The 26,730-nt window shown below is 46.1% G+C and overlaps 1 protein-coding gene and 1 long non-coding RNA gene across 6 annotated transcripts in view; one reads left to right on the top strand and one right to left on the bottom strand.

The window, feature by feature from the left end:
• LOC134944673 (dynein axonemal heavy chain 11-like) overlaps positions 1-26,730 on the bottom strand; it is a 697,358-nt gene that overhangs the window by 60,799 nt on the left and 609,829 nt on the right. For all 5 annotated transcript variants that reach the window (XM_063933444.1, XM_063933440.1, XM_063933442.1 and 2 more), the window contains 2 exons: positions 24,578-24,769; positions 23,811-23,930 (listed from right to left, as the gene is read on the bottom strand). In XM_063933444.1, coding sequence (XP_063789514.1) covers positions 23,811-23,930; positions 24,578-24,769 — 312 coding nt within the window. The remainder of the gene's footprint in view (positions 1-23,810; positions 23,931-24,577; positions 24,770-26,730) is intronic.
• On the top strand, positions 1,071-18,459 carry LOC134943424 (uncharacterized). The gene is made up of 3 exons (XR_010181524.1): positions 1,071-1,280; positions 2,102-2,208; positions 18,314-18,459. It is a non-coding gene; the product is annotated as an uncharacterized LOC134943424 (long non-coding RNA).

The raw sequence follows: 26,730 nt of genomic DNA, 5'->3' as shown, positions 1-26,730 counted from the left end.
CTGCAAATAATCTGTGCTCAGTGTGCTTAAAATATCTACGTTCTCTGCCTGAAATGCTCCATATCTGTGCTCAGTGTGCTGCAAATATCTGATCAGTGTGCTGCATTGTGGGGACTGGGGACCACCAGTTTAAGTATATACATGATGTGGTAATTCACTGGTACCTGGTGACAGAATGTATACTGGATTCCCTCACAATGTAACTTTATATCTGTCACCTATATACATGATGTGGCCATTCACTGGTACCTGGTGACAGAACGTATACTGGATTCCCCCACAATGTAACTTTATACTGTATCTGTCACCTATATACATGATGTGGCCATTCACTGGTACCTGGTGACAGAACGTATACTGGATTCCACCACAATGTAACTTTTTATCTGTCACCTATATACATGATGTGGTCATTCACTGGTACCTGGTGACAGAACGTATACTGGATTCCCCCACAATGTAACTTTATATCTGTCACCTATATACATGATTTGGCCATTCACTGGTACCTGGTGACAGAACGTATACTGGATTCCCCCACAATGTAACTTTATATCTGTCATCTATATAATAATTATAGTAGTACAGTACAGTAGGCCATTGCTGTATCTTGCAGCTCTGTGTCACTGCAAGTATCCATTCCATATCTGTGCGGCATTTTTGTGAGCAGTATATATTGTATTACAGTGCAGCATTTTGGTGACTAACAGTATATAGTTGTACAGTAGGCCATTGCTGTATCTTGCAGCTCTGTGTCACTGCAAGTATCCATTCCATATCTGTGCGGCATTTTTGTGAGCAGTATATATAGTATTACAGTGCAGCATTTTGGTGACTAACAGTATATAGTTGTACAGTAGGCCATTGCTGTATCTTGCAGCTCTGTGTCACTGCAAGTATCCATTCCAAATCTGTGCGGCATTTTTGTGAGCAGTATATTATATAGTATTACAGTGCAGCATTTTGGTGACCCAACAGTATATAGTTGTGTACAGTAGGCCCAGGGGCGGAACTGTGGGAGGCAGTGGAGTCGGCTGCCGCCGGGCTCCTGGCCACAAGGGGGCGCATCTCCTCCACTGTCTCACGCAGCCTGAGGACTGCGCTGCTATTGCAGATGGAGGAGCTGTGTCAATGACACGGAAGCTGCCTCCTGTAGAGAGAGATGGCACTGGCTGCAGCTAGGGGGAGCTCCAGAGCACAGCTCCTCCCGGGCCCTTAGTAAGCCAGCCGAGGGAAGCTCAGAACTCTCTGCTCCTCCATGCTCTGGATGATAGCCAAAGGTAGGCACTGTGTGGGGGGTGGGGGAGAGGTGTATTTGGGGGGAAGTACTGTGTTTTGTGTGTGCTTGTTTTTAAGTGAGGTGTGTGTGTTTTTAAGGAAAGTTGTACATTCAAGTAAAAGAGGCATGTGTGTGTGTGATGTGTGTGAGAGTGGCATGTGTGTGAGAGGCATGTATGTGTATGTAAGTGGGAGGCATGTGTATGTAAGTGAGAGGCATGTGTGTGTGTGTGAGAGGCATGTGTATGTAAGGGGCCCTACACACTCGGCGATGCGCCGCCGAGGTGCCCGACGGCCGACGAGCGACCCAGCGGCGGGGGGGGCAGTGAAGGGGGGAGTGAAGTTTCTTCACTCCCCCCGTCACCCGGCTCCGTAGACTTGCAGGCAAATATGGACGATCTCGTCCATATTGGCCGGCATGCACAGCCGACATGGCCCCAGCGATGAACGAGCGCGGGGTCGCGCATCGTTCATCGCTGGGGACTCCACACTGCACGATATGAACGATATCTCGTTCATTAATGAACAAGATCGTTCATATCGTGCAGTGAAATCGCTATGTGTGTAGGGCCTATAAGTGAGAGGCATGTGTATGTAAGTGAGAGGCATGTGTATGTGAGAGGCATGTGTATGTGAGAGGCATGTGTATGTGAGAGGTGTGTGTAAGTGAGAGGCACGTGTGTGAGAGGTGTGTGTAAGTGAGAAGTGTATGTAAGTGAGAGGCGTGTGTGTTTAAGTGAGACGTGTGTTTAAGTGAATGAGGCGTTTGTCTTTTTTTTAATATATATCTAGTGTTCACGCTAGGTGTCTGCCCCTTTTTTAGACAGCTGAATCCCGCCCTGCCCGTTTTTGTGCGCCCTGCCGCCCCGCCGTTTGCTGCCTGCCGGACCCCGCCACGTCGCCGGATCCAGCCGTGCGCCGCCGGACCCGGTACGTACATGAGAGTCCCCCTGGGCTAAATTAACCTTGTAAGTATTTTGCAGCTGTAAACATTAATCTCAGTGCTTTCTACCTGGTGCAGTGTGCCTCAGTGCTCTCTACCTGGTGCAGTGTGCCTCAGTGCTCTACCTGGTGCAGTGTGCCTCAGTGCTCCCTACCTGGTGCAGTGTGCCATTAGTGCTCCCTACCTGGTGCAGTGTGCCATTAGTGCTCCCTACCTGGTGCAGTGTGCCTGAGTGCTCCCTACCTGGTGCAGTGTGCCTGAGTGCTCCCTACCTGGTGCAGTGTGCCTGAGTGCTCCCTACCTGGTGCAGTGTGCCTCAGTGCTCCCTACCTGGTGCAGTGTGCCTCAGTGCTCTCTACCTGGTGCAGTGTGCCTCAGTGCTCTCTAACTGGTGCAGTGTGCCTCAGTGCTCTCTACCTGGTGCAGTGTGCCTCAGTGCTCTCTACCTGGTGCAGTGTGCCTCAGTGCTCTCTACCTGGTGCAGTGTGCCTCAGTGCTCTCTACCTGGTGCAGTGTGCCTCAGTGCTCTCTACCTGGTGCAGTGTGCCTCAGTGCTCTCTACCTGGTGCAGTGTGCCTCAGTGCTCTCTACCTGGTGCAGTGTGCCTCAGTGCTCTCTACCTGGTGCAATGTGCCTCAGTGCTCCCTACCTGACGCAATGTGTATAATGTGCTCTATCTGGCGCAATGTGTATAATGTGCTCTATCTGGCGCAATGTGTATAATGTGCTCTATCTGGCGCAATGTGTATAATGTGCTCTATCTGGCGCAATGTGTATAATGTGCTCTATCTGGCGCAATATGTATAACGTGCTCTAGCCTCTACCTGGCGCAGTGTGTATAGGAGGTTCTAACTGGTGCAATGTGTATTAGGGGCACTACCGTGTGGTGTAATGTGAATTGACACTATTATGTGGCCACGCCCCTTCCCCACGAAACAACGCCCCTAGATTTTTGCTGCGCACCTTCGGTGCGCACTGTCCATGTTTTGCCCATAGGAATGGGAGCACCAAGCATTATAGTATGTACCTAAGTTTGCCCATTTAACTTAAAAATTTACCCTCACGAATGAAAAATGTGCCCTCCCCGTGATCAGCACCCTGCCCTAAAAAAAAAAATACTACAGTGAACACGAATTATATTGGCACACCGCTGCGCCAAAGCATCTCCATGGAGACCTGGTGGGTGAGGGAGCACTGTAGGTGTACTATAATGGTATGCTGGTGTCTGTTTTATTGTAATGACTGACTTGGAATGCGTCCACTTTCTATGTGTATCTATATTACTATTGGGAAAGGTACCTGAGCACCCTTCTACTGTTCACCCTGGGTGCGGGATAGCTACATATGGTATGTGTGTGTATGTGTAGGGGGGCACCAAAATGTATCATGCCTCCGGGCGACTGGGACGAACTTACGCCACTGAGTAGGCCATTGCTGTATCTTGCAGCTCTGTGTCACTGCAAGTATCCATCCATTTCATTTTCTTCCAGTGATTTGGACCAATAATACCATTGATTAGAACGAATAATTCCAGTGATTTTGTCATTTTCTTCCAGTGATTTGGACCAATAATACCATTGATTAGAACGAATAATTCCAGTGATTTTGTCATTTTCTTCCAGTGATTTGGACCAATAATACCATTGATTAGAACGAATAATTCCAGTAATTTTGTCATTTTCTTCCAGTGATTTGGACCAATAATACCATTGATTAGAACAAATAATTCCAGTGATTTTGTCATTTTCTTCCAGTGATTTGGACCAATAATACCATTGATTAGAACGAATAATTCCTGTGATATTGAGGTGTTTGTGTCGCTTAGCTTAGCTGTCCAGCGACCACAGTGCACCTCTTTTTCTCTTTTCTTTGCATCATGTGCTGTTTGGGGCCAATTTTTTTTAAGTGCCATCCTGTCTGACACTGCAGTGCCACTCCTAGATGGGTGTTTGTGCCGCCCTCTTGGGTCGCTTAGCTTAGTCATCCAGCGACCTCGGTGCCAATTTTAGGACTAAAAATAGTATTGTGAGGTGTTCAGAATAAACTGGAAATTAGTGGAAATTGTGGTTATTGAGGTTAATAATACTATAGGATCAAAATTACCCCCAAATTCTATGATTTAAGCTGTTTTTGAGGGGGTTTTGGAAAAAAAAACACCCGAATCCAAAACACACCCGAATCCGTCAAAAAATTTTCAGGGAGGTTTTGCCAAAACGCGTCCAAATCCACAACACGGCCTCGGAACCGAATCCAAAACCAAAACACAAAACCCGAAAAATGTCCGGTGCACATCTCTATATATATATACTGCGAATGGCACTCCTGGTTCAGGTAATACTGCATCAGACGCCGGGGTGCCCTCCTATTTTGAGCATACAACAACAGGGGTCCACATAGATGGACGAGGCGGCACTCTTCCAGACTTTAAATGCAGAGAGGAGGGGACCGTACAAAAAAGTTCTTACAGGCAGAAGCCAGGTGGATCTGTACCTTGGACACTGTACAGCCCAAGGGACTGAATGAGAAATTTTCCTGGCATGTGTTCCTGTAAGTGATGATAGGACCATCGTTCCTGTGTATTATAATTTGGACTCATAGAACAAGTAGGGATTTATAATCCAGACCATATATAGTTTAGGTGAATATCATTCTGTTATTTCTAAATATATATATATATGCTATACAGTAGCATATTTATTATTCATATATGCTCCAGCATACTATATTCATTGTATTTGTATTGCTACCACATTTTACATATTTTATATACCAGTGGTAGCCAAAGCATTGATCGCGATATACCGGCAGCTCATGGATGCCAGCCGCGACCTGCGATGTGAGGAGCCCGTGAGCCAGTTGGATCCATTTGGATCCAGTCAGTGGTGGCAGGAAGCGGGACTCAGGAGCAGGCACAGCGTGACAGCGGAGAGTCAGCCAGTCAGTGGGGAGCCAAAGTCTGAAGCAAGCAAGTCAGCGAGCCAGCGGGGAGCCTCTGATGAAAGCCAGTGAGCCAGCCAGAGGGGAGCCCCTGAAGCCGACCAGCGTTAGTTCTTCACAGGGGTCTGTTATCCACTGGGAGGGGAAGGGGAGTCTGCACCGGGGGGCATCTGCACAGGGGGGGTATGTTGCACAGAGGGCTGTTCTGCAATGAGAGTGGGAAGGGGGGTATTCTGCACATGGGTGTATCTGCACAAGGGAGGGGGGATGTTGCACGGCGAGCTGTTCTGCGCAGTGGGGGAGGGGGGGGGAGTATACTGCACAGGGGGAGGGTTACTGCACAGGGGGCTGTTCTGCAAACAATCATGATAAGATTGTGTTTATTAATATGAATATATTTTTTGTAATGGGCACACTACTATTGGTGCTGTTATTTAATGTTGTCATTACTAATGCTATTTTTAAACGTGCGCGTTCTTATTGGTGGTGTTATTTGATGGCGTCATTCTTAATGCTATTTTTTAATTTGTAATTATTGGTGTTATTTGATGGCGTCGTTATTAATGCTATTTTTAAATGTGTGCGTCAGTATTGGTGTTGTTATTAGGGGATACGGTCATTAGGTCGACAGCCATTAGGTCGACAACTATTGGTCGACATGCATTAGGTCGACATGGTCATTATGATGCCATGAACAAGGTCAACATAGAAAAAGGTCGACATGAGTTTTTCACATTTTTTTTAATTTATTTCACTTTTTCATACTTTACGATCGTGGATTACGATTGGGAATAGTAACCTGTGCCGAGCGCAGCGGTAGCGAAGTGAGGGGTCACGGTGCACTAACTGGGGCTCCCCGTCACTTTATGAAGAAAACGACACCAAAAAAAGTAAAAAACTCCGACCTTTTTCCATGTCGACCTAGTGACCATGTCGGCCACTTGCACGTCGACCAATAGTTGTCGACCTAATGACCCATACCCGTTATTTCAAGCTGGTAGATCACCGATAGGTAAGTGAACAAAGAGTAGATCGCAGATCCCAAAAGACCAGCCACCCCTGTTTTATATTTAAAACTGGGGCTCCCCGTCACTTTATGAAGAAAACGACACCAAAAAAAGTAAAAAACTCCGACCGTTTTCCATGTCGACCTAGTGACCATGTCGGCCACTTGCACGTCGACCAATCGTTGTCGACCTAATGACCCATACCCGTTATTTCAAGCCGGTAGATCACCGATAGGTAAGTAAACAAAGAGTAGATCGCAGATCCCAAAAGACCAGCCACCCCTGTTTTATGTTTGCAATGTATCATCCTGATTTTATGCATATTTTATGTATATTTTCACAGATTGTCACAACATCGTGTTGTCTCTCCTTCGGTCCCCACCTAGATGTCCATATCCTCCAACATGACCCATTCCATTAGGTACAAAATGCTCTGTTCCTGGATTTCCTTGCCAGTGGCAGTTACAGAGGTGAGGCTGCAGCACAGTCCAAAATTCAAATAGGGGAGCCACACCAACTGCTAAAAAGTCCCAGCAGGCAATGCTTAGCAGTTTGGGGTGGCAGTTGGTGTGGCTCCCCTGTCTGAATTTTGGACTATGCTGCAGCCCCACCTGTGGAGCCACCACTGGCAAGGAAATCCAAGAACAGAGCATTTGGTACCTAATGGAATGGATCATATTGGAGGGTATGGATGTCCGTTTTTTGTCCACACCATCGGTGACAGCGGTCGGTATGGTGACAGCGGTCGGCTGTTGTGCTTGGTCTTAATGGTGATGCATGGCCAGTGCGGCTCCTCTCAGTTTCCAGCACAGCCGGGCGTCTAGTGATGACGTCATTTGCCCGCGACTACAGGATGGCGGCGGGAGGCTGGAGGACATTGCACAGGGAGCGATCACTATTTATGTATGTTTGTATCACCATTTCTTATTCGTCACACCTTGATAAAACGGACGTTTGGGCCTTGAAACGTTGGTTTTAAGGAATAAATGTTCACCTGATTTAAAGTCTGGAAGAGTGCCGCCTCATCCATCTATGTGGACCCCTGGAACTTCTGTGGTGGTGCACCTCAACTGGGGTCCACTAGGCTACCTGTTGTTTGGTCTTGGGGTCGAAATCTCCCAGACATAGTTTGAACAACTGCCATCAAACTTGGCTTGCAGGTTGTGGCACCAAGTTACCCGAGCCCCCTTCTGCTCTCAGGTCAGCTGATGGGGCACCCAGCAGAAACATTGCTCAGGATAAGCTTTTCTGTGGAGTATCAAGTGGATGGATCCCGAAGAGATGCCTCCTTCTCTATCAGGGCCACGGTCACGCTGGCGTCCATCTCAACTATGGCCAGCACGGCAGCAACGTTGTCCTCAGTAATGGTGACACAGGTTGGCCGCAGTGCTCCTGGTCTTCCAGGAAACATCTCAAACTCCTGGGAATTCTGCAAACCACTCAAACACAGTGGTACGATGCTTCCTTTCCAAAAGCAGCTCGCAGTCGGTCAAAACTCTCCTACTGTTGCAGACCACTCTTGTAGTTGTAGAAGGTCATGGCTCTCTAGCGGCATCTGTTGAGCTCCATAACGAGTTCTTGAAGGAAGTGAACATGCTGACTTTGGTGTGCAGTGCTGCTTATATACAGTTCTGTGCCCTGACATTTCACAAGAACTTTATTCAGGAATTACAGCTCACAACCAGACAGTCAGATTGTGTCCACTCTACCTATGCACTGCACGTCTGGAAACTTATTGCTCACCCCTATATATATATATATATATATATATATATATATATACTGCTCAAAAAAATAAAGGGAACACTAAAATAACGCATCCTAGATCTGAATGAATGAAATATTCTTATTAAATGCTTTGTTCTTTACATAGTTGAATGTGCTGACAACAAAATCACACAAAAATTATCAATGGAAATCAAATTTATTAACCCATGGAGGTCTGGATTTGGAGTCACACTCAAAATTAAAGTGGAAAAACACACTACAGGCTGATCCAACTTTGATGTAATGTCCTTAAAATAAGTCAAAATGAGGCTCAGTAGTGTGTGTGGCCTCCACGTGCCTGTATGACCTCCCTACAACGCCTGGGCATGCTCCTGATGAGGTGGCGGAAGGTCTCCTGAGGGATCTCCTCCCTGACCTGGACTAAAGCATCCGCCAACTCCTGCAACGTGGCGTTGGTGGATGGAGCGAGACATGATGTCCCAGATGTGCTCAATTGGATTCAGGTCTGAGGAACGAGCGGGCCAGTCCATAGCATCAATGCCTTCGTCTTGCAGGAACTGCTGACACACTCCAGCCACATGAGGTCTAGCATTGTTTTGCATTAGGAGGAACCCAGGGCCAACCGCACCAGCATATGGTCTCACAAGGGGTCTGAGGATCTCATCTCGGTATCTAATGGCAGTATAGCTACCTCTGGCGAGCACATGGAGGGCTGGGCGGCCCCCCAAAGAAATGCCACCCCACACCATTACTGAACCACTGCCAAACTGGTCATGCTGGAGGATGTTGCAGGCAGCAGAACGTTCTCCTTGGCGTCTCCAGACTCTGTCACGTCTGTCACATGTGCTCAGTGAGAGCCTGCTTTCATCTGTGAAGAGCACAGGGCGCCAGTGGCGAATTTGCCAATCTTGGTGTTCTCTGGCAAATGCCAAACGTCCTGCACAGTGTTGGGCTGTAAGCACAGCCCCCACCTGTGGACGTCGGGCCCTCATACCACCCTCATGTGGCTTGCTAGAGGTCATTTTGCAGGGCTCTGGCAGTGCTCCTCCTGTTCCTCCTTGCACAAAGGTGGAGGCGGTCCTGCTGCTGGGTTGTTGCCCTCCTACGGCCTCCTTCACGTCTCCTGATGTACTGGCCTGTCTCCTGGTAGCGCCTCCATGCTCTACGCTGACAGACACAGCAAACCTTCTTGCCACAGCTCGCATTGATGTGCCATCCTGGATGAGCTGCACTACCTGAGCCACTTGTGTGGGTTGTAGACTACGTCTCATGCTACCACTAGAGTAAAAGCACCGCCAGCTTTCAAAAGTGACCAAAACATCAGCCAGAAAGCATAGGAGCTGAGAAGTGGTCTGTGGTCACCACCTGCAGAACAGCTCCTTTATTGGGGTGTCTTGCTAATTGCCTATAATTTCCACCTGTTGTCTATTCCATTTGCACAACAGCATGTGAAATTGATTGTCAATCAGTGTTGCTTCCTAAGTGGACAGTTTGATTTCACAGAAGTGTGATTGACTTGGAGTTACATTGTGTTGTTTAAGTGTTCCCTTTATTTTTTTGAGCAGTGTATATATATATATATTTATTATTATCTTTTATTTCTCCATTTCTGTTCATTGTTGGGTAATGGTACCCTGAAATGTTATCTTCACTTCTCAATTACACTATACCTGTCTATGGTGGAAGCACCTGCGTATGCGCACACTGCAGGAACTGTTTAACACAGTCGGTTAAGAAGAAACAACACTCACACAGCAACAGGTTTTGCAGGGAGGTTCCACAAGGAGAAACAGATTGTTAAATAGCGGCACAATGTAAATTTGTATTGCCATGAAACGTAGAGAAACAGATTTGCAGTTAGCACAGGCTATGCACATAGGGGGTCAGTCTGCAAATGTACTGGCCGCAGTGCGCATGTGCAACCCTTCGCCTTGCGGCTGCATCTTGGAAGGATGCAACCTCAAGGTGATTGACAGCGGTGGCCGTCGGGGGCGTCGACAATGCGTTTTGTGGACGAGGTCCGGATCATTTTCGGGGCGGCTGCAAGATGTCAGCTGCTCCGAGAAAAAGATGGCTGCGCAGGCAGGGATAGACCTTAAATTGATGAGTCGCAATTGAATTGTGGGGTGGCGCCACACACATTCCGGGTGGCCCTGCCCTGTGCTGGGCAGCCCCGGCATGTAAGTAGATCTGCGTCAATCTCTGAACACCCCCATAGACCCCTACACGTTCTGATGTTTCCCTGATATAGATTTGATTTTAATAACATGCCTTTACTTTTCTATTTATAATATAATATTAATAATGATAACTTCGGATTAGCCTTATAGCTGTTCTGTACTATTATAACAGTGTAAAAAGGTTCTGGTTGCGTTTGTGAAATGACTCTGACAATGTTTATTGCAATGAGAATCTCCTCTCCTGCGATGATTGCATGTGTACTGAGTGATTATCACTCCGAGATGTCACTGACACAACACTGAGCAGGAAGTGTCGGTAATGAGGGAGGTTAACACCACATCGTTTTTGCACCATCACGGATATATTTGCCTTACAATTAAACAAGCCACATAGAGCTATGATTGTCCCAGCAATATGATTGTCATTTAGTTTAATTGCTTTGTCGGCGCTGCTACAAGATCCTAAGTGAAATAGTTATTTACACTGTTCAGCTTTTCAACATCTCAGTTAAGTTTTACTCATTTCACAATAAACTTCCTTCAGTGCGCTGTAGTAGCAGGCCAGTCATCATTACAAGCTAGGGGGATTTTATATAAAAGGGTCTTGTTAATTTAGTTATTTTATTTGCAATGCCATACACACAGTTAATTAAATAAAAATAAGAATTTACTTACCGATAATTCTATTTCTCGGAGTCCGTAGTGGATGCTGGGGTTCCTGAAAGGACCATGGGGAATAGCGGCTCCGCAGGAGACAGGGCACAAAAGTAAAGCTTTTACAGGTCAGGTGGTGTGTACTGGCCCCTCCCCCTATGACCCTCCTCCAGACTCCAGTTAGGTACTGTGCCCGGACGAGCGTACACAATAAGGGAGGATTTTGAATCCCGGGTAAGACTCATACCAGCCACACCAATCACACCGTACAACTTGTGATCTAAACCCAGTTAACAGTATGATAACAGAGGAGCCTCTGAAAGATGGCTTCCTAAACAATAACCCGAATTAGTTAACAATAACTATGTACAAGTATTGCAGATAATCCGCACTTGGGATGGGCGCCCAGCATCCACTACGGACTCCGAGAAATAGAATTATCGGTAAGTAAATTCTTATTTTCTCTATCGTCCTAAGTGGATGCTGGGGTTCCTGAAAGGACCATGGGGATTATACCAAAGCTCCCAAACGGGCGGGAGAGTGCGGATGACTCTGCAGCACCGAATGAGAGAACTCCAGGTCCTCCTTTGCCAGGGTATCAAATTTATAAAAATTTACAAACGTGTTCTCCCCTGACCACGTAGCTGCTCGGCAGAGTTGTAATGCCGAGACCCCTCGGGCAGCCGCCCAAGATGAGCCCACCTTCCTTGCGGAATGGGCCTTAACAGATTTAGGCTGTGGCAGGCCTGCCACAGAATGTACAAGTTGAATTTTGTTACAAATCCAACGAGCAATCGACTGCTTAGAAGCAGGTGCACCCAACTTGTTGGGTGCATACAGTATAAACAGCGAGTCAGATTTTCTGACTCCAGCCGTCCTTTAAATGTATATTTTTAAGGCTCTGACAACGTCCAACAACTTGGAGTCCTTCAAGTCGTCTGTAGCCGCAGGCACTACAATAGGCTGGTTCAGGTGAAACGCTGATACCACCTTAGGGAGAAAATGCGGACGCGTCCGCAGCTCTGCCCTATGTCGAATGGAAAATTAAATAAGGGCTTTTATAAAACAAAGCCGCCAGTTCAGATACTCTCCCGGCCGAAGCCAGGGCCAGTAACATAGTCACTTTCCATGTGAGATATTTCAAATCCACATTCTTTAGTGGTTCAAACCAATTGGATTTGAGGAATCTAAAACTACATTTAGATCCCACGGTGCCACCTTAGGCACCACAGGAGGCTGTATATGCAGTACTCCTTTGATAAAAATCTGGACCTCAGGGACTGAGGCCAATTCTTTTTGGAAGAATATTGATAGGGCCGAAATTTGAACCTTAATAGATCCCAATTTGAGACCCATAGACAATCCTGATTGCAGGAAATGTAGGAAAACGACCCAGTTGAAATTCCTCCATCGGAGCACTCCGCTGCTCGCACCACGCAACATATTTTCGCCAAATACGGCGATAATGCTTCGCGGTGACTTCCTTCCTTGCCTTTATCAAGGTAGGAATGACTTCTTCTGGAATGCCTTTTCCTTTTAGGATCTGGCATTCAAACGCCATGCCGTCAAACGCAGCCGCGGTAATTCTTGAAAAAGACAAGTACCCTGCTGAAGCAGGTCCCTTCTCAGAAGTAGAGGCCACGGATCGTCCGTGACCATCTCTTGAAGTTCCGGGTACCAAGTCCTTCTTGGCCAATCCGGAGCCACTAGTCTTACTCCTCTTTGCCGTATAATCCTCAATACCTTTGGTATGAGAGGCAGAGGAGGAAACACATATACCGACTGGTACACCCAAGGTGTTACCAGCGCGTCCACAGCTATTGCCTGCGGATCTCTTGACCTGGCGCAATACCTGTCCAGTGTTTTGTTGAGGCGAGACGCCATCATGTCCACCATTGGTTTTACCCAACGGTTTAATAGCATGTGGAAAACTTCTGGATGAAGTCCCCACTCTCCCGGGTGAAGGTCGTGTCTGCTGAGGAAGTCTGCTTCCCAGTTGTCCACGCCCGGGATGAATACTGCTGACAGTGCTATCACGTGATTCTCCGCCCAGCGAAGGATCCTGGCAGCTTCTGCCATTGCCCTCCTGCTTCTTGTGCCGCCCTGTCTGTTTACATGGGCGACTGCCGTGATGTTGTCCGACTGGATCAACACCGGTCTTCCTTGAAGCAGAGGTTCCGCCTGGCTTAGAGCATTGTAGATTGCTCTTAGTTCCAGAATGCTTATGTGAAGAGACTTTTTCAGGCTCGACCACACTCCCTGGAAATTTCTTCCCTGTGTGACTGCTCCCCAGCCTCTCAGGCTGGCCTCCGTGGTCACCAGGATCCAATCCTGCATGCCGAATCTGCGGCCCTCCAATAGATGAGCCTCCTGCAACCACCACAGAAGGGATACCCTTGTCCTCGGCGACAGGGTTATCCGCAGGTGCATCTGAAGATGCGACCCTGACCCTTTGTCCAACAGATCCCTTTGCATGGAATCTGCCGAAAGGGATTGCTTCGTAAGAAGCTACCATTTTTTTTCCCAGGACTCTTGTGCATTGATGTACAGACACCTTTCCTGGTTTTAGGAGGTTCCTGACCAGGTCAGATAACTCCTTGGCTTTTTCTTCGGGAAGAAAAACCTTTTTCTGAACTGTGTCCAGAATCATCCCCAGGAACAGCAGACGAGTTGTCGGCATTAATTGGGATTTTGGAATATTCAGAATCCATCCGTGCTGCTTTAGCACCTCTTGAGATAGTGCTAAACCCATCTCTAGCTGTTCTCTGGACCTTGCCCTTATTAGGAGATCGTCCAAGTATGGGATAATTAATACGCCTTTTCTTCGAAGAAGAAATATTATCTCGGCCATTACCTTTGTAAAGACCCGAGGTGCCGTGGACAAACCAAACGGCAGCGTCTGAAACTGATAGTGACAGTTTTGTACAACGAACCTGAGGTACCCCTGGTGTGAGGGGTAATTGGAACGTGGAGATACGCATCCTTGATGTCCAAGGATACCATAAAGTCCCCTTCTTCCAGGTTCGCTATCACTGCTCTGAGTGACTCCATCTTGAACTTGGACTTCTTTATGTACAGGTTCAAGGACTTCAGATTTAGAATAGGCCTTACCGAGCCATCCGGCTTCGGTACCACAAAAAGAGTGGAATAATACCCCTTCCCTTGTTGTAGAAGAGGTACCTTGACTATCACCTGCTGAGAATACAGCTTGTGAATGGCTTCCAAAACCGTCTCCCTTTCTGAGGGGGACGTTGGTAAAGCAGACTTCAGGAAACGGCGAGGTGGCTCTGTCTCTAATTTCAACCTGTACCCCTGAGATATTATCTGCAGGATCCAGGGATTTACCTGCGAGTGAGCCCACTGCGCGCTGTAATTCTTGAGACGACCGCCTACCGCCCCCGAGTCCGCTTGCGAAGCCCCAGCGTCATGCTGAGGCTTTTGTAGAAGCCGGGGAGGGCTTCTGTTCCTGGGAAGGAGCTGCCTGTTGCTGTCTCTTCCCTCGTCCTCTGCCTCGTGGCAGATATGAATAGCCCTTTGCTCTCTTATTTTTAAAGGAACGAAAGGGCTGCGTTGAAAGGTCGGTGCCTTTTTCAGTTGGGGAGTGACTTGAGGTAGAAAAGTGGATTTCCCGGCCGTAGCCGTGGCCACCAAATCCGATAGACCGACCCCAAATAACTCCTCTACGCATCGCCTGTCCACTGTCGTGTCCATAAAGCTCTTCTGGCCGAAACGGACATAGCACTTACCCGTGATGCCAGTGTGCAGATATCTCTCTGTGCATCACGCATATAAAGAAATGCATCCTTTATTTGTTTTAACGACAGTAAAATATTGTCCCTGTCCAGGGTATCAATATTTTCGATCAGGGACTCTGACCAAACTACCCCAGCACTGCACATCCAGGCAGTCGCAATAGCTGGTCGTAGTATAACACCTGCATGTGTGTATATACCTTTTTGGATATTTTCCATCCTCCTATCTGATGGATCTTTAAGTGCGGCCGTCTCAGGAGAGGGTAACGCCACTTGTTTTGATGAGCGTGTTAGCGCTTTGTCCACCCTAGGAGGTGTTTCCCAGCGCTCCCTAACCTCTGGCGGGAAAGGGTATAAAGCCAATAACTTCTTTGAAATTAGCAGTTTTTTATCGGGGCACCCCACGCTTCATCACACACGTCATTTAATTCTTCTGATTCGGTAAAAACTACTGGTAGTTTTTTCACACCCCACATAATACCCTGTTTAGTGGTACCTGTAGTATCAGCTAAATGTAACATCTCCTTTATTGCCAAAATCATATAACGTGTGGCCCTAATGGAAAATACGGTTGATTCGTCACCTTCACCACCGGAATCAGTGCCTGTGTCTGGGTCTGTGTCGACCGACTGAGGCAAGGGGCGTTTTACAGCCCCTGACGGTGTTTGAGGCGCCTGGACAGGCACTAATTGAGTGTCCGGCCGCCTCATGTCGGCAAACGACTGCTTAAGCGAGTTGACGCTATCCCGTAATTCCACAAATAAAGGCATCCATTCTGGTGTCGACCCCCTAGAAGGTGACATCCTCATATTTGGCAATTGCTCCGCCTCCACACCAATAACGTCCTCATACATGTCGACACACACGTACCGACACACAGCAGACACACAGGGAATGCTCTATACGAAGACAGGACCCACTAGCCCTTTGGGGAGACAGAGGGAGAGTCTGCCAGCACACACCAAAAAGCGCTATATATGACAGGGATAGCCTTATGATTAAGTGCTCCCTTATAGCTGCTTTTATATTAATATATTGCCATTTATTTTGCCCCCCCTCTCTGTTATACCCTGTTTCTGTAGTGCAGTGCAGGGGAGAGACCTGGGAGCCTTCCTGACCAGCGGAGCTGTGACAGAAAATGGCGCCGTGTGCTGAGGAGATAGGCCCCGCCCCTTTTCCGGCGGGCTCGTCTCCCGCTATTTAGTACATTTAGGCAGGGGTAAATATCTCCATATAGCCTCTGGGGCTATATGTGAGGTATTTTTAGCCTTTTTAAAGGTTTTCATTTGCCTCCCAGGGCGCCCCCCCCCCAGCGCCCTGCACCCTCAGTGACTGCCGTGTGAAGTGTGCTGAGAGGAAAATGGCGCACAGCTGCAGTGCTGTGCGCTACCTTAAGAAGACTGCAGGAGTCTTCAGCCGCCGATTCTGGACCTCTTCTTGCTTCAGCATCTGTGAGGGGGCCGGCGGCGTGGCTCCGGTGACCATCCAGGCTGTACCTGTGATCGTCCCTCTGGAGCTTCATGTCCAGTAGCCAAGAAGCCAATCCATCCTGCACGCAGGTGAGTTCACTTCTTCTCCCCTCTGTCCCTCGTTGCAGTGATCCTGTTGCCAGCAGGAATCACTGTAAAACAAAAAACCTAAGCTAAACTCTCTAAGCAGCTCTTTATGAGAGCCACCTAGAATTGCACCCTTCTCGGCCGGGCACAAAAATCTAACTGGAGTCTGGAGGAGGGTCATAGGGGGAGGGGCCAGTACACACCACCTGACCTGTAAAAGCTTTACTTTTGTGCCCTGTCTCCTGCGGAGCCGCTATTCCCCATGGTCCTTTCAGGAACCCCAGCATCCACTTAGGACGATAGAGAAATGCAGATATCATGTGTGGAATAGCACAATGGTGGCAGCAAGATGTTTACTGTGATGACATAGGTTTCCTTGTAGATATTAGGCTGTATTTAGTATTTACTTGTATAGTCAATGCCTTAACATCAGTGGCGGATTTTACCTTTAGGCTGCAAACCCCCTTGGTAAAATCTGACACCCAGTTCGTGACTGCACTGGCTTCACTGTGCCTGGAAGTGACTTCCTATTGGACATCCTACCTGTCGTCACAGACACACAAGGCCGTCCCATTTGGAGGTGTTTCCTCCATCTGGGACTGCCAGACCGGGCTGCTATAGTCAGCTGGCTACCTGTAGGAAGCCACTCCCTGCTTTTCACACAGCCAAATCCGACTTCTATGGGCTCTATGTGCTCCGACTTCTTCCGGCAACTGCCGGGTCCATTGCGCAGGTGCCGGGACCTGGGGCTGGATGTCACCTCTCCTCTCTGGAGCCGCCACTGCTTAACATTGAATCTGAAGTGTTCTAAACTGAACATATCCCACTTTATTTCTGTATACCATTCTACCTGTTCAATGGTATTTAAACATATTCCCCAAAGTGGATCAAGTGGTTTTCAACAGTAGTTTGCCGAAATATATGACCTACAAATTTAGGGCGAGATTTACCAAAGCTTGGAAAGATAACGGGGAGAGAGATTATGGGATCTACTTACTAAGCCTTGGGTGCAGATAAAGTGGCAGCCAATCAGCTCTTAACTGCCATGTCACAGGCTGGGTTTGAAAAATGACAGTTAGGAGCTGATTGGCTGGTACTTTATATCTGTCCACTTTATCTCTGTCTGAGGCTTAGTAAATAGACCCCAAAATACCAACCAATCAGCTCCTACTGTAACTGTCATTTTTCAAAGACAAAATTACAGTAGCTACTTGATTGGTACTTTATCTCTCTCCAAGCTTTGATAAATCTTGCCCATAATTTGTCCAAGGGAATAAGGATTGGCACCTAGCAACAGCTGGTGGGCTTAGGCAACAAGCCTCCCAAATATCTGTAGATAGGGGTAAGTGAAAAAAAATGTTGGTCCCCTGCCTGCACCAACCGTGGGAGCTCAGAAGTGTCTTGTGTACACCCCAATAGATGGATTTTCCGCAGCTGACTAATTGTTAACAACATCAATAATTAAAAAAAAATTCAATCTCAAGGAGGAAATATAGATAATAAACCCTAAACCAGGGAACACAAATGATAAATGTGCTTTATAATCAATAGCAACTGTTTACATAGCTGTAAATAATGTACAGATGTCACTGGAAACAACTCTGACTGACGACTATTAAGACTATAAAGCAAACAATGTAACCGAGGAAACTAGTCAATAAATGTAAATCTCAGTATTGATGCTGAATTTGTAGTGTCAAATAAAGTTTACTTTGACTAATTAGGCCCAGTTGTCATTAGACCTCTTCTGGACCTTTACTTCTCCATGTGGGAATGACGACGAAGACAAATTATGATATCAGTCACCATGGGTGTAGGGTGCGCAGGGTGGGAGCTGTTGCTTCTATTCCCAAGAATAATTTATGTTTGCAATTCACTGTAGATCTCTGCAAACTACTATTTGTTCATGGGGAGGCTTGCTACCTAGCAACAGCTGTAGGGTAGACTACCACATACATGGTTGTTGCCGTGAGTAATCCATCTTTGTAGATTAGTTGGTCTTCAAAAGTTTTACCAGAGGTGCGAGTACGATACAAACATGCACACTTGCTAGTCAAATTATGCCTTCAGCTGCTACATTTGTGGTGGCTACAGATGGAGCCATGCTCATTGAGTCCCATTCGTTCCTGGAAGTGTGCCTCACCGAGTGCACTGAGTCACAGACGGAGCCACGATTAGTGGGGCTCCATTTGTACACTGTGCAATGAATGGCTCATTATCTATATCTGGATCTTTAGGATTAGGGGAAGAATACTCAATGGAACTGCCTCTCTTTCAGGTGTCTTTACCGGAACTGCTGCATACATGACCGCTAGCGCCGGGAGCAGGCAAGTCACAACCAGCAACCGTCAGCCGACATTCTATCAGCACTGTCTGCATGATTTAGTTTGACATGGTGAATGTCGCCCTTATATATCATGGCCCAGTGAGGTAATAATTATGATTCTAACGTATGGAATGCTCTCAACACAGGGGCATATTTATTAAAAACAGTATTTGCAGGGTGTTTTCAAGGGGTACCCAAAAACATAAAGGACACCCAGGATTTAACATGGAGGGACCGCAGCATCTCTGATATCTCTGATATCTGCCACGGTCTGTCCATTTCCGACCACAAAACTGAGGGCTGATATGCAGCAGGATTTACCAATCCCTGGAATGCTGACGGCTGCACATGCGCTCAGGGCCGGATTAACCCTTGGGGGTGCACGGGGCACTTAAGACGGCGGGGGGGGGGGGGGGGTCCAATAGACGGTGGGGGAAGTATATTAAATTGTGCATACCTCCCAACATGTCCCATTTCAGGAGGGACAAAATGCTCTCTGACTGGACTTCCCACTTAATATGGGATCCGGTCTGAAGATCGACACTGTCTAGGTCGACAATGTTTAGGTCGACCACTGTAGGTTGACAGTCACTAGGTCGACAGGGTTGGAAGGTCGACAGGGTTCTAGGTCGACAGGTGCTATGTCGACAGGTCAAAAGGTCGACATGAGTTTTTCACTTTTTTTCTTCTTTTTTTTTACTTTTTCATACTTAACAATCCACGCGGACTACGATTGGAATGGCGAAGCATGGTGCGCTTCCCGGTCACTGCATGCAGAAAACGACACCAAAAAACACACAACTCATGTCGAGCTTTTGACCTGTCGACCTAGCACATCAACCTTTTGACCTGTCAACCTTCCAATCCTGTCGACCTATAGTGGTCGACCTAAACATTATCGACCTAGACACAGTCGATCTAATGATCCACACCCCTTAATATATAATTGGCATCACCTGTGTTGAACTATATAATTGATATGAAAGGTACTTCAACATGGGTGATTGCAATCATATATTAAGAAGGAAGTCCAGGTAGAGAACATTTTGTCCCTCCTGGAATGGGTCATGGTGGGAGGTATAGATTTTATATATTAAATTTAAACCAATGGTGTATATTAGTTTTAACTTATAGTTTAATAATGTCTGGGTACTGTTTATAGCTCCACCTAATTTAAAGACAACTATTTTATAAACTTTTCTTGTAGTGGAACAAAGACAACTTAACCTTAAAATACACATAGAAAAATAAAATAATTTATCTTGTCACATGCAAAAATAGCAGCAGCCTCTGTACTACTTACATACTGGGACAGGACTCAGGAGGACTCTCTGTGTGTGTCTCTATCTCTAGACCCAAATGGTTTAGTTGCATAACAGTTTACACAGGACACAGACACCCAGGTGGGGAGGAGGAGAAGCTTGGATCCCTGTGTCACTTCCAGCTCTCTCCACCCTCCTATCTCTCCTCTGGTCAGAAAGCTCTGTCGGTAGCTCCTGAAACATGATATTCCTGTGTCTCTGTCTGCACTGCATACTGTCCTGCTCGCATTCTGGCTGCTCATTCTGCTGCTGCTTAAGATGACAGTGTGCTCTGGCTGATAGGAGCCCTGACAAAGGGGGGTCCGGGGTACAGTATGCCCTGCATCCCCCCCTTAACCTGGCTATGCATGCACTCACAGAAGATGTTCCAGGAAGCAGAGTGATAGCGTATGCCGGTGGTTCCCAAACTTTCTTGAATCACAGCACCCTAGAGCAGTGTTTTTCAACGGCTGTGCCGCAAGCAGTTGTCAGATATGCCGCCGCCCACCCACCCGTGATGCCTGCCACACCACTACCAACTGCAGCGGTAACTGCTATCAGGCTTGGGCAGCGCAGAGCTCCTCCACGGCCTGGCCTGTGACCTACTGTATAGTGACGCAGCATGACTCATAGGTCACCCGCGCCACGTGACATCGCCTGCCCGCCCAGCGCTTCTCTGTGGCGCTCTGCTCCTCACTGCTTCAATGCGATGCTGGGAGGGAATGCTTCGTGATGTTCCCCACTGCTACAATGCTGAGAGTTGAGCTTTATACTGAGGTTGGAGCTAGTTTTATTTATTTATTTATTTGATTGCTGTGGGGGGCCAATTTATAGAATTACTATGTGGGGACAGTGTGTGGAATTACTATGTGGGGACAGTGTGTGGAATTACTATGTGGGGACAGTGTGTGGAATTACTATGTGGGGACAATGTGTGGAATTACTATGTGGGGACAGTGTGTGGAATTACTATGTGGGGACAGTGTGTGGAATTACTATGTGGGGACAGTGTGTGGAATTACTATGTGGGGACAGTGTGTGGAATTACTATGTGGGGACAGTGTGTGCAATTACTATGTGGGGACAGTGTGTGCAATTACTATGTGGGGACAGTGTGTGCAATTACTATGTGGGGACAGTGTGTGGAATTACTATGTGGGGACAGTGTGTGGAATTACTATGTGGGGACAATGTGTGGAATTACTATGTGGGGACAGTGTGTGGAATTACTATGTGGGGACAGTGTCTGCTATTACTATGTGGGGACAGTGTGTACTATAACTGTGTTCAGACGGGTTCACTACGGCTGGCCGGCGGTCGGGCTCCCGGCGACCAGCATCCCGGCGCCGGGAGCCCGACCGCCGGCTTACCGACAGCTTGGCGAGCGCAAATGAGCCCCTTGCGGGCTCGCTGCGCTCGCCACGCTACGGGCACGGTGGCGCGCTACGCGCGCCACACTATTTTATTCTCCCTCTATGGGGGTCGTGGACCCCCACGAGGGAAAATAATTGTCGGTATTCCGGCTGTCGGGCTCCCGGCGCCGGTATACTGAGCGCCGGGAGCCCGACCGCCGGCAAACAGAAGACCACCCGTTCAGACAATGGGCCAAATGTAATAGAGTGACAGTTTCAGAAAGAGAGATTTGGTAAGGTTTTGCAATTTTTTTTTTTAAGTGGCAATCATTTACACAGCAAGATCAACCTGGTTTTGCAGTGTAAATGATTGCCACTTTAAAAAAAAACTGAAAAACCTTACCAAATCTCTCACTTTCTGAAACTCTCACTCTATTACATTTGGCCCAATGTGTGCTATTACTATGTGGGGACAGTGGAGATCATTCCGAGTTGTTCGCTCGCTGACGTTTTTCGCAGCATAGCGATCAGGCTAAAAATCGGCTGTTCTGCGCATGCGTATGGGCCGCAGGGCGCACGCGCCAAGTAATTTCACACAAAACTATGCAATTTTACACGGGCGAGCTGCGCTTTTCAGTCGCTCTGCTGATTGGTGAGTGATTGACAGGAAGTGGGTGTTTCTGGACAGAAACTGACCGATTTCCGGGAGTGTGCTAAAAAATGCAGGCGTGTCAGGCTAAAACGCAGGAGTGGCTGGAGAAATGGGGGAGTGGCTGGCCGAACGCAGGGCGTGTTTGTGACGTCAAACTAGGAACTAAACAGTCTGAGGTGATCGCAATCTAGGAGTAGGTCTGGAGCAACTCAGAAACTGCAGGTAAAAAGATTTTCGAACAATTCTGCTCATCTTTCGTTCGCACTTCTGCTAAGCTAATGTACACTCCTAGAGGGCGGCGGCTTAGCGTGTGCACTGCTGCTAAAAGCAGCTAGCGAGCGATCAACTTGGAATGAGGGCCAGTGTGTCTGATCAACTCGGAATGAGGGCCAGTGTGTGCAATTACTATGTGGGGACAGTATGTGGAATTACTATTACTATGTTTTATTTATACGGGAGTCAATGTATTGTATTACAGTGGGGATGAATGTATTTGTTTTATTACAGTGGGGGGCAAATTGTTTTATTACTGTTGATATTTGTTATATAATTACTGTATATTATATTTGATCAAAAAAGACAGACGATGTGCCTTGGCAATTTTAAAATGTTGTTTAGTGTGCCACGAGTTTAAAAAAGGTTGAAAATCACTGCCCTATAGCATAGGTTCTCAAACTCGGTCCTCAGGACCTCACACAGTGAATGTTTTGCAGGTCTCCTCACAAGTGAAATAATTAACTCCACCTGTGGACCTTTTAAAACGTGTCAGTGAGTAATTAATACACCTGTGTACCTGCTGGGTTACCTGCAAAACATGCACTGTGTGGGGTCCTGAGGACCGAGTTTGAGAACCTGTGCCCTAGAGCAGGCATTTTCAACCACGGCCCTCAAGGCACACCAACAATGCAGGTTTTAGTGATATCCAGGCTGCAGCACAGATGGTTAAATCAAAATAACTGAGCTACTAATTAAGTCCCCTGTGCTGGAGCCTGGATATCACTAAAACCTGCATTGTTGGTGTGCCTTGAGGACCGTGGTTGAGAATGCCTGCCCTAGAGTATCAGCATTTGTTCAAGGCACCTGTAAGACATACAGTAGTTGTGGTTCTAATTGTCCACATATGTTTTGATTGGCAGCCACCAGCACTGGTTTTGCCTATCACTTTGACCATAAATAATTTGTTTTGGCCCTGGACCACCAACCTGAGGCACCCCTGCAAGTGTCTCGTGGCACCTTAGGGAGCCACAGTACACAGTTTGAGAACCACTGGTGTATGCAATTGTGACTGCCGGTATGGGACGTAAGCTATCACTCCAGCTCTCTGCCGCTCTCCTGCTATTTTTGCATCCAGGGATCTTATCGGAGCCTATCTCCAGACAGGAGCTCAAAAATAATTTACAGTTTCCCGTTGCAAATTTAGGCAGAAAATATAGAAAAAATATTAAAGATTATCTCATAAAACCAGATCCCGAACTTATTAGAGGTAGATAAATTGGACATATTCTCCCTCCTTATATAGAACTAAAATCAGTGTAAGTTGTTGGGGGTATATATATACTAAAAGTCGATTTGGGTTGATTTTTTTGTAGATTTTTGATTGATTTTGTGTATCAGGGTCCAAATCACACATTTACTAAGAGGATTTTTGACGATGTTTAATAAAAAAAAATTTAAAAAATCATCTGCTAGTAAATGTGGAATTTAGACTCTGAAATACAAAATCGACCAAACATCGACTTTTAGTAAATATACCCTAAATCAAACATTTACTAACAGATGTTTTTTTGACATTTTTGTTAATAGAATGTCAAAAATCATCTGTTAGTAAAAGTGTGGTTTAGATCCTGAAACACAAAATCGATCAAAATCGACTTTTAGTAAATATACCCCATGGTGTACGAGTGTATTCTGTTGTAGGCTACACTGATTACATTAATGACATATAACACAATCCCCAATGCTACAGATGTACATTTTAACAAGAATAAACAATAATTGTTTTGCTGTCAATGTAAAAAAAAAAAGGGAAGAAAAAGAAAAAAGAAGAAGAAAAAAAAAAATAAAAAAAAAATGAGAATCTCTATGATTTAGAGCCCAGAAGAGGGAGCTCTAGCTCTGTATTTTAATGGGAATCACACAGTCACCTGATTGGGTTGCATGTACTCCTCTAAGTATGTTCGGCAGAGCCGTCTGTCCCAGTCGTCTGTGATGTGACCACCGTACATTATCTCTCCAAACAAGTAACGGAGATCTTCCCATGGGACCTGAGAACAAAACCTTTACATTTAGGGCATATCCAGGAGCTTGCTTCTGTCTTACAGACAGTCAGTGTGTACAGCTCATCAAAGAACATTTCTCTTTAATAAAATCATATATTTTATTATCAGTGTGCAATGTACATATGTAATGCATTTATTGCATGCTGGGAAGAGAATACTCATATCATGTACGGGGGTATAACACAGAATACAATACATTGCAACACAAATTCTTAATTGTAATCATCTGTACACTCCATTCTATCTGTATAATGGATTTATGGATACAATTGTGGCTGTTTAAATGAATAGTTTATCTTAAAGCTACCAAACATACATGCGTGTACAGTACACACACACAGTTGCACATATATGTATCTTTATATGCATACATGTATGTATGTATAGATCTTTATATGTATGTTTAAATTTTGTCTAGATATCTTTTTGATATTTAAATGATAAAAATAAATCAAATCAGTATATAAAATAAATTGCTAATATATAAATATATACTTCTATCCGTAGCAATTAAATGAAACATTATTAAAAGTATTTGCAAACAAATATATTGAAATCACTTTATAATTTCTACACCGTACTGTAAATAACTGCACACCGAATGACGTCTTTATTTATATGAGGAACTATACCTGTGAGTTAGCTTCCAGATAGTTGTACAGAACATTCACTGATATTGTGAGGTCTCCGATGTTAAAAGGATACTTTCTGTTCCACCCTTGGGGGCCAAATTTACGCCTCTCAGCAACGCAAGCGTGAAAATAGCACAACGAAAAAAAAATGCTTTTAAACTCTTGCTCACGGGTGCACTGGTCGAGGGTGTTCTGTAAAGAGAGCAATGAGCGCACGTTTTTACTAACCTGTCAATGACACATCAATTTTCACCTGCATAATATTGTCTGCATTCTACACAATCGTACATCTACCGTATCATTACGTGTTATTAACTGTTTGATTTTTCTGTGCGGTGATATCGCAGTGCCGTGCAGGTAAATCAATAACACAATCTCCTTGTGCTTACATAAAAGGTGGAAATCAATTTGCTAGCAACAAAGATTTAGATATTAATTGTAATGACAAGTAATATTATCAAGCACCCCAATTATGGAATAAGGCACACGTGCATACAATTTGAAGAGCACAAATCTTACAGCGAACAATCGGCTTCTCACAGAGGAAAGAAAGACAAAATATATTTTTAGTATGTATAGAAGATTACAATTTAAATGATCAAATTGCTTTCAAGACACTGGTATTCTCGGGTCACACATCCAGTCTTGGGGAAATCATTTAACTAGTGAATGTAAGGGGACATCGGAGAGCTCTTATTTTATACATTAAACTTTTTTAATTTCAGTCTGTTAAATACAATGGTTTGAGAGCAGAAATATACACGCTTTATAGTACACTTAGGTGGAGTAGCTGAAATCAGAGGAAAATAAATGGATAACACTACTTCTAAGATCCGTTAAAAAGTGGGTTCATTTGGGCAATTAAAATGCTTTTCTCCTGCTCAGAAACTGTGAATATCTTCCAACATGTTATCTCTACCCCATAAAGTATGTTTTTTGTATTTCTCTCACTGTATACTGGTACATACTTGCTAATATGTGCCTCAGGAAGAGATGGTCGCATATTGGGCTTCTAAAGAACAGCACGTAAACATAGTGCCTAAGACTTGTTTGTATATAAACCCGATGGTTTGCGTACAACTGCGATGTTTGGGGCTCTGCTCATGTCCAAAATGGGTCTTACATTGTTTCTTGCAGCATTTGGAGGGGGGGGGGGGGGGGGGCACCGTTCTTCAGTTTGTAGTCGTGACGGGTCCAGGGTCTGAGCCATTGGATGCACACTTCCTGTACCCTGGTGTCCAGATCCTATGGCCTACCTGAGTAAGTTTTAGAGGGCGTAGAGACCTATTCCGACCATATAGTCATCACCATGCTGCCATACTGATGGGACAATTGTTATGTAGAGTCCTGGAGCAGTAGTCCCATCCGTCCTATTGTTAATCTGGCCCTGCAGGCATATATGTGGTGCACCAATGTAGCAGGGGGTGTGCCGCCATGTCATATCCCAATGGCTTTTTTAGGTGTGTTGAACTGTCCCACCAGGTTCAAAAATGACACTGTTAATATTTTAGTGTTTAACAGTTCATAGATCATGTTTATATTTTTTTAATAACAGTTCTTGCTGGGCATTAATGGTATTATATACTATGACATACAGACACGATACAAAAGGTTAGATCCTGCGGCCCCTATATCTCATCAGTCTCACCCAATTGTAATACACTGGAAGTTGAGTAGGGTAACCATGAATGGTACAATTGCTGCATTACGTGTACAGTAAATGGTCATACCAATAGTCCTAACGCATAGTCCATCTGTATACACATAGACCTCTGCAGGATTATAAAGAGCGAGTTAGTGCAGGTTCCACGGACTCAGTGAATAGTGAGGTCACAGACCTGTAAAGGTGCATACACACTAGACAACGTGCTCTATGAGCGACGTCGTCTAGTGTTTCCCCCTCCTGGACCGGGCGGTCAGTGGTTGGGCATTCATGCCTACCAATATGACGACCATATCGCTCAGTGATGTTATGCTACAGCCGGGCCATGCAGGCAGCTCTTGGACGACAGTCCAGATTGAGCATGCATGCACGGCCAACAGCGAGGGTTGTTAACGATCTGCGGGGCCGCGCATCGGTCGTCGTCGCCAACATACACACTTGCCGAGAAAGTGAATGACATCGCTCAGGAAGGGTGAAGAGTGACGTTGTT

Source organism: Pseudophryne corroboree, chromosome 7, assembly GCF_028390025.1.
Source record: "Pseudophryne corroboree isolate aPseCor3 chromosome 7, aPseCor3.hap2, whole genome shotgun sequence".
In the NCBI taxonomy this organism is placed as follows: Eukaryota; Metazoa; Chordata; class Amphibia; order Anura; family Myobatrachidae; genus Pseudophryne; species Pseudophryne corroboree.
Note: the sequence above shows the minus strand (reverse complement) of the source record. Positions and strands in the feature narration are given on the sequence as shown.